Genomic DNA, 7,514 nt, shown 5'->3' with positions numbered 1-7,514 from the left:
CTCTCACACTAGAGGAAGAACAAATCAAAAAGGGTATCATCTGCCCCTGGTAAAGAAGGTGACACAAGAGCCACACAGATGGCATTTATATTAGTTGACATTCTCTAACTTTTCCTCTTTGTAATGTGGAAGCAATTATCTAGAAGAGGAGTATCAGGCCACAACGGCAAAGAGAAGGACACTGTTCTAGGTTTACTCTTATAACGAAGAGTTCTGATCATTTTTAAAAAGAATAGTGTAAAATTTACTGACTTAATGACACCTTGGCATAATTTTAGATTAGATCATTGGAAATGCTAAACTTTGTAGTCCATTTATTACCTTCTGGGAGTTGCAAGTATGCTGGAAGCTATGCTTTCTAAATGTCTTAGAGAACCTGTCCTCCTATTTATTGGTCAATCCTCCAATCCCAGTTTTAATGAGTGTGAAAAAGTCTAATAGAGCAAACACTTTAGTTAGAAAGCATAAAATCATAATGATAATACCAAAATGATAGTAATAATGGATTCAGTGTTCACTGTGAACTAGTTGTATCATATGCCAGGTACTACTACTAAGGTACTACTAAACAATCAAACTCACATACTACCACAGACCACACTTGGTATTGAATTTTACTTAGAAAAATAAAGAATAGGAAATATGATGTGCCAGTAGAGATGAACCGGACATTTCTCTTTTGTGAAAGCACTCTTGAAAGCACCAGAGAGACTAGTTTCTGGCATTCAAAGTTATACCTTGGGTGTGAGGACATGAGATTCACACAAGGGAGTACAGAGTCCATCTTGATGTAGAATCTTCAAGCCCCATAAAAACCAATATATCTTGTAACAATTTCATGGGCATCCAAAGTTTCCAGAGTATCCTGCAAAAGACATGCCAAATTATAAAAGTAGTTTCAAAGCTATGACGTCCCACTAGGTATTTTTAGTACATTTGTTATCATCTCAGTTTGGAGGTTTTTTTTTTTTTTTTTTTTTCCTAAAATCCCCAATCTGGGGTCATTTGTACAATAAGTGATGTTACCTAGTAACAGTGCTCAGATTTCCAAGGAACCAGAACTAAAAAATTAACACAAGATCAAATTTATTCACAGAAAAAGTAAAAGATTTTAGGAAGGAGAGACTAAGAAAAGAAAAGTAAAGTTTCTTGTCTATGATCATGCAACTTGTTAGTGGAAAACCAGGATCTAAGTGAAATCTGTTGGTTTTAAGGTCTGAATCATAAACTACATGCTTTCATTAACTCTTGGAAAGAAGAGAATATGATCATCAGAGATCAAAAATTTTGTGAAAATGTAGCAATTTGTGCTTTCTGAGTGTCAGTTTTTGTTTGGTTGGTTTTGATTTAGATAATGGAAAACCTAAAATGATTATTGATCATGTAGTCTTCCTTGATGGATAATCATGTTTGTTTTTCCAAACCTGGCTCAGAATAGGCTAAGGTATATTGACTGACAAATTGTGTTTATTGAAATTTGTTTAATTGCATATTCAAACTTTTGTTTTATTTATCCAACAGAAAAAAAACTTAATTTGGTTCTACTATACAGAGATATTGATAAATGAGTCTGGAATCAGAGTGCATAAATCTCTCTAAGCAATCAAGCAAGTTTCCAAAGAACTTGGAAGAATGTCTATAGTTTAGGCTTTGAATTTGAAGCACCCTACCTCCGAGTTCAACATCTTCCTTCTTATTAAGGCATTTTCCTAATATTAAGGTAATTTTGCTAGAGATCATTTAAATATATATATATATATATATATATATATATATATATATATATACACACACATATATCTGACAGCTGTTACGGCCCATGTACAAACCATTTGACACTGATGGAGAGCACAGTGCTGAAAAAGATTCTAAGGACAACTTGTATAAAATTTTTCTAATGCATTTTCCTTATTACTGAATCAATAGTTATTTGATCAACTAGCTTCGTATGCCACTGAGTCAGAAAAGGGAAACGCAGAAGGGATATTTAGCCATATTCACTGGTGCACATGTGGCTGATAGCAGCACGGCAACTCTCTCCCTTGACTTGCAATGGGTAGGAAGCTTATAGGCCTAGAGTATTGATTGTTGTTGTTGTTATGTGCCATCGAGTCAGACCCGACTCATAGCGACCCCTCCTTAGGTTTCTGAGGCAGTATCACTAAGGAAGTAGATTACCCCATCTTCCTTCCAAGGAGTGGCTGGTGGGTTTGAACCGCCAGCCTTGTGGTTAGCAGTCAAGTGCTTTAGGCACTATGCTACCAGAGCTCCCCCTAGAGTATTGATTAGGAGACATGAAATTTAGTCTTTGTGGGTGTAATCTGAACTTTTACAATTTCTTACAGAACTAGAATTTGAAAATCTGGATTTTTTAATTTACTCTATTAAAAACTACATCATTTAGTCTTAACATTATAAATCATCAAGTGCCTTTTCATATATTATATTTTCTTACTTATAAAATAATGAGCTTGGTCTAGAGGGAAAAACCTCAAACTGACAATGCAACAGGAGAACCTGGGAAATTTTGAAAATTACACATGTCAAGGTTACAACCCTGAAATACTCTTTCAGAATCTCCACATTTGTTTAAATCTGGAAATCTTATTTTTAAAAGCCACTTCCATGCTCAGGTGATTGTTAGCTCAGGCATAGTTTTGGAATCCCCTGTAACAGATCAATGATTCACATGTTTTCTTTTGTCTTAGGAGGTCCCAAACAATATTTAAGGAAGTTCTAGGCTAATTAATATTTATGTTCTTTTTAAGCTTTTTCTATGATTCTTTGAAGTGACCATATAAAAATCTTGTTCTTCCCTCCCTTCTAGGTTCTAAGGTACATCAGTCTGGGACATCTCTAGGATAGTGACATCTGCCCAACACTGTCTTCCTGAGGGCTTCTTTCACCTCCTTGTTCCTCAGGCAGTAAATGGCTGGGTTTAGGAAGGGTACAATGACAGTATAGAGCACAGAGATGATCTTGTTGTGGTTGAAGCTGTACATGGCGCGGGGCCGTGCATAGGTGAAAAGAGTGGAAGAGTAGTAGATGATAACCACTGCCAGATGGGAGGCACAGGTAGAGAAGGCTTTCTGGCGCCCCTTGGCAGTAGGAATCTTCAAGATGGCTGCAATGATGGCAGCATATGATGAAACCACAGCTAATAGAGGTAGTAGAATCATCACTAGCGCCAGGAGGAAGTCTACTATCTCGGCTTGCTCCTTATCAGAGCAGGTGAGGTTGAGGAGTGGGGAAATATCACAGAAAAAGTGGTTGATGATGTTGGATCCACAATAGGAGGAGAGTCGGGAAATGAAAAGAATCTTCGTCATGGAGCTAAAGAAGCCACTGCCCCAAGAAGCAGCAGCAAGACGTGCGGCCAGGCTGGCAGCCATGAGAGTGGGGTAACGGAGGGGTTCACAGATGGCCAGGTAGCGGTCATAGGCCATAACCGCTAACAGGACACATTCAGTGCAGGCTAAGGCGATAAAGAAATACAGTTGGGTCATGCAGCCTACATAAGAGACTCTACGGTCCTGGGTAAGAAAGGCTCCCAGGAGCCGGGGAACAGTGACATTGATGTACCATAACTCCAGGAATGAGAGATGGCCAAGGAAAAAGTACATGGGACGGTGAAGGCTGGGAGTAAGCCAGATTGTGGAGATGATGAATGCGTTCTCCAACAATGTCAACAGATAAATTGCTAGGAACAGGCTAAAGAGGAGCAGCTGGAGGGGTGGTGAGGTAGGGAAGCCCACCAAAACAAACTCTTCTATGTGGCCTCCACTCAAATTTCTCATGATATTGGTTGACTTCCCTACCTGAAAAAAAAGGAAGAATAAGAGGTTAAAAGAAATGTAGACTAAATATCTGGCATCCCTCACTAATCACAGCCTAAAAAAGATTCTCAGTGGTTTATTATTAGTTATTTATTGTTAGTTTGTTACTTCACTTTGCTGACTCATCTCCTACTTCATGGGGCAAGTGCTCAGTTTGAAGATTGTACTCAATAATTACACGACTTTAATTTTGATGGCTATTTGATAAATGCTTGCTGAGTGATTTAATAACCAGCCTTAGTATTTGATTCTTGGATTTTTTTTTTTTTAAATCCATGGCATATTCTTCTCCTTGCTTCCCTTGGGAACACTTCCAAACTTCCAAACTCATAAACCCATAATATCTTTATTCAATATTTGTTGAATAAAAAAATAAAATAATGAGTGAGAGCAAATTGAAGCCTAAGCACTTCTCTCTCATGGGAAATTAGACTAAGAAGAAGCAGTATTGTAAAGGGACTGCTTGAGATATAGTTCAGGCAGCAACGTAGGAGGGAGGTTGATTTGGAAAGTGTTCATTCACAAGTAGAGAAATAATTCAATATGAAGGAGATAAAGAAGCCCTTCTGGCCCAGAAAAGAATCCTTATTTCCTTCATTTTACAAGTAATTTGAGTACATTTTCTGTGCCAAAGTTAGACTGATTCATTCCCATGGCTGGTGTGATAAGCCCAAAAGATAGCCATGTCCTAGTACCAATACCTGTAAGTATGGAACATGGTACCTGTAAACATTACTATATATAGTAAATATTTTGCAGATATGATTAAGTTAAGGATTTGGAGATGGGGACAGTATCCTGAGTTATCCATGTGAGCCCTAGTGACAATCACAAGTGTCCTTAGAAGAGGGGGACATAGGGAGATTTGGCATAGACACACAGATGAGAAGGACCTGTGAGGATGGAGTAGAGAGTTATTTGAAGATGGTACACTATTGGCCTTTAAGATTAGAGTGATGAAGCTATGAGCCAAAGAAAGTCACAGTTGCCAGAAGTTGGAAGAGGCAAGGAACAGCTTCTCATCTGTAGTCTCCAGAGGGAGTGTGACCCTGCTGGCACCATGGTTTTGGCCCAGTGATACTGATTTTAGATTTCTGTCCTCCAGAAGTGCAATAAATTTCTGTTATTTCAAGCAATTGGATTTGTGGTAATTTGTTACAACAACCCTAGGAAATTAATACTACAAGGTAGAATAGGTAATCATCCTATTACAACTTTCAATAGTGTCAGTGGCTTGGTATCTCCAGAGAGTGTCTGGTACAGCTACAAATCTGACTTGAAGTTGGGTCACATACTAAATTTCATTAAGCATTTGAACTTGTAAGTGTGACTTAAAGCATTGTCTTCATATTTTTTTCCCCTTTAAAAAACTTAAACAATAATATGTAGACTTGCATATTTTTAAGGTGACATTTATTTTTTTTTAATTTATATTAAACAGTTGCAAAAAATCTAATTTCCATTGTATTGTGAATATTTACATTTTAAGTGAATATATTACATCACTCCTTTATATATCCACTGAAATCTACATATCAGAGCTATGATACCCACTAATATTTATTTTAAAGTTCCTTGAGTGCAGGTCTTTTGAAAAGATGGGAATTTTACATTGTTTTTCTCACTAACCATAATTTCATAGTATTATTATCCATTTTTATAACTGCAGTATTTGTTTCCTATACTCTTTAAGCTATTGTATTTTAAAAGGATTTCCTTCTAAATATCACTATATGATTATTATTTGCATATACTTAGCCAAATCAATATAAATATATGACAAATTTTAATAAATACATCATACATAAAAATTTAAAACATTATAGGAAAAACATTTCATAAACATGTGGAATGAACTTTTTTTCCAATTATTGCATGCATCCATGAAGATTACTTATTACTACAATGAGAAATTCTTCAATTCATATTTTCACTTAGAAATATAAGAACCAAAAAACCTAGCACATAAATAAATACATGGGAGATACATGCATCAAAGTTCCATAGTAATAGAAGATGTTTTGTTATAGTTATTATACTAAATTATTTGAAATTTTTATTAGTTATGTGCCATTGCACAGTAATCTATCATCAAAATATTTTTATTGATCTATTTGCTGTCAAACTGATTAGTGTCTTTCTCAATTGCATTGAAAACAATGGATTGAAAACCATGAACTTCTGAAAGGATTTGTGAACCATTTATTACAGTCATCCACTTTCTCAGTGCTGGCATTGGCACTGAGATTAATTCTAAGAAACACCCACACAGTTATGCCTTTCCCTGTAAGACGAGAGAAAGTGTTTAGAAAAGAGAAATGGGTAAGCAAAGAAGTATTTTGTCAAGCAGATGAATTTTAAGAAGAGGCTCATAAGGAAGTTGAAGATCAGAGAATGATTCTTTTGGAATTTATACATGTACCTTGGAAAGGCTTTGTGTACTCTCAAATATCCATAAACTTCTGTTTGAAAATCAGTGACTTAATGTATCAAATAATTTTCTGCAATAGAGTTTGGAAAGGAGGTATGGGTTGTAAAGCTGGGGAAAATGTAGGAAGAAAATACAATATGCCTTGGGAAAGGTAATAATAATGAAGACTGGTAAAAATTCAAAGATAATGGCTGGAAACCCCCAAAATATAAGGCAAAGGAATTTGGGTGCTGTAATACACTGAGCGAAGACAGAAATTTCAGAAAGGGACTTGACTATTCTCAGCTCACAGAGCAGTGTCCACAACATAGTGGGAAGTCAATAAATATTAATGGACCAAGTTTCAGTCCTGGTCTCTATAATTTTGAATAATTTACTTTATTCAACTGCATAGTTTATGTTTTGATAATTGAACTGAATAAAACTAAGATTCTTTCCACTTCTAGCAATGCATGAAATTTAGTTGAAACTCCACGTTGGCCCAGGAGTAGTCCTGAGGGAGGGAGAAGCAGAAATCGTTAGAAATTAGCTCAAGAAAGGTAAATAGACTAGGAAATTCACTGTAAATAACACAAATTAGTCTGAAATTTGTCTTGCTTTTTTTTTTTGTTTGTTTGTTTGTTTGTTTTCTTTAATTTCTGGGCTGTAACTTTTCTTACACGTTAGTCTGAGATCTACTTTCTTCCTTCATCTGCACATCAGAATTTTTATGACAACAGGACTGCAGTAGAACAGAGCAGACAAGCTTGTAATTTCAACATTCACACAGTGACAAAACCCTAACCCATTGTTGTTGAGTCAATTCTGACTCCTACTGACCCTGTAAGGAAGAGTAGAACAGCATTATAGGGTTTCTAAAGATGTAAATTTTTATGGAATCAGACTACCACACCTTTCTCCTGAGAAGCAGCAGGTAAGTTCCAACTGCTGACCTTTTGGTTGGCAACCTAGCCCTTAACCACTGTACCACCAGAGCTTCTCACAGTGATAAGAACTTTAAATAAACCCTGCTCATTGGATACTTAGGTTCTGGAAAATAATTAACGTGACAATCTGAAACTTTCTGGAGGATTTTTCCCATTGTAATTTCCCCTCAGAACCAAGGGAGGATCTTTACCCATAAGACTTTTCAGGACTAAAAATTATTGATGTTATTATTCAATTCAGTCTTCTACTTGCTCTTGGATTCTCCCTTTCATGGTCACCATCTCCTTCAGAGCTCTCACTCATCCTCTTATTTAACCCTT

General features: G+C 36.3%; 1 protein-coding gene across 1 annotated transcript; it reads right to left on the bottom strand.

The window, feature by feature from the left end:
* Positions 1-2,840: 2,840 nt before the first annotated feature.
* On the bottom strand, positions 2,841-3,797 carry LOC103202749 (olfactory receptor 6P1). The gene has a single exon (XM_007947680.1). The coding sequence runs from the start codon at positions 3,795-3,797 to the stop codon at positions 2,841-2,843; it is 957 nt and encodes a 318-aa protein (XP_007945871.1).
* Between the last annotated feature and the right edge of the window lie 3,717 nt (positions 3,798-7,514).

This window comes from Orycteropus afer, unplaced genomic scaffold, assembly GCF_000298275.1.
Source record: "Orycteropus afer afer isolate SDZICR_OR568_19922 unplaced genomic scaffold, OryAfe1.0 scaffold00193, whole genome shotgun sequence".
Taxonomy (NCBI): Eukaryota; Metazoa; Chordata; class Mammalia; order Tubulidentata; family Orycteropodidae; genus Orycteropus; species Orycteropus afer.
This window is presented reverse-complemented; position numbering and strand designations above follow the sequence as displayed.

What these genes read in the sequence shown, in the direction of transcription:
- LOC103202749 (XM_007947680.1), bottom strand. Translation starts at nt 3,797, where the DNA reads ATGAGAAATTTGAGTGGAGGCCACATAGAAGAGTTTGTTTTGGTGGGC.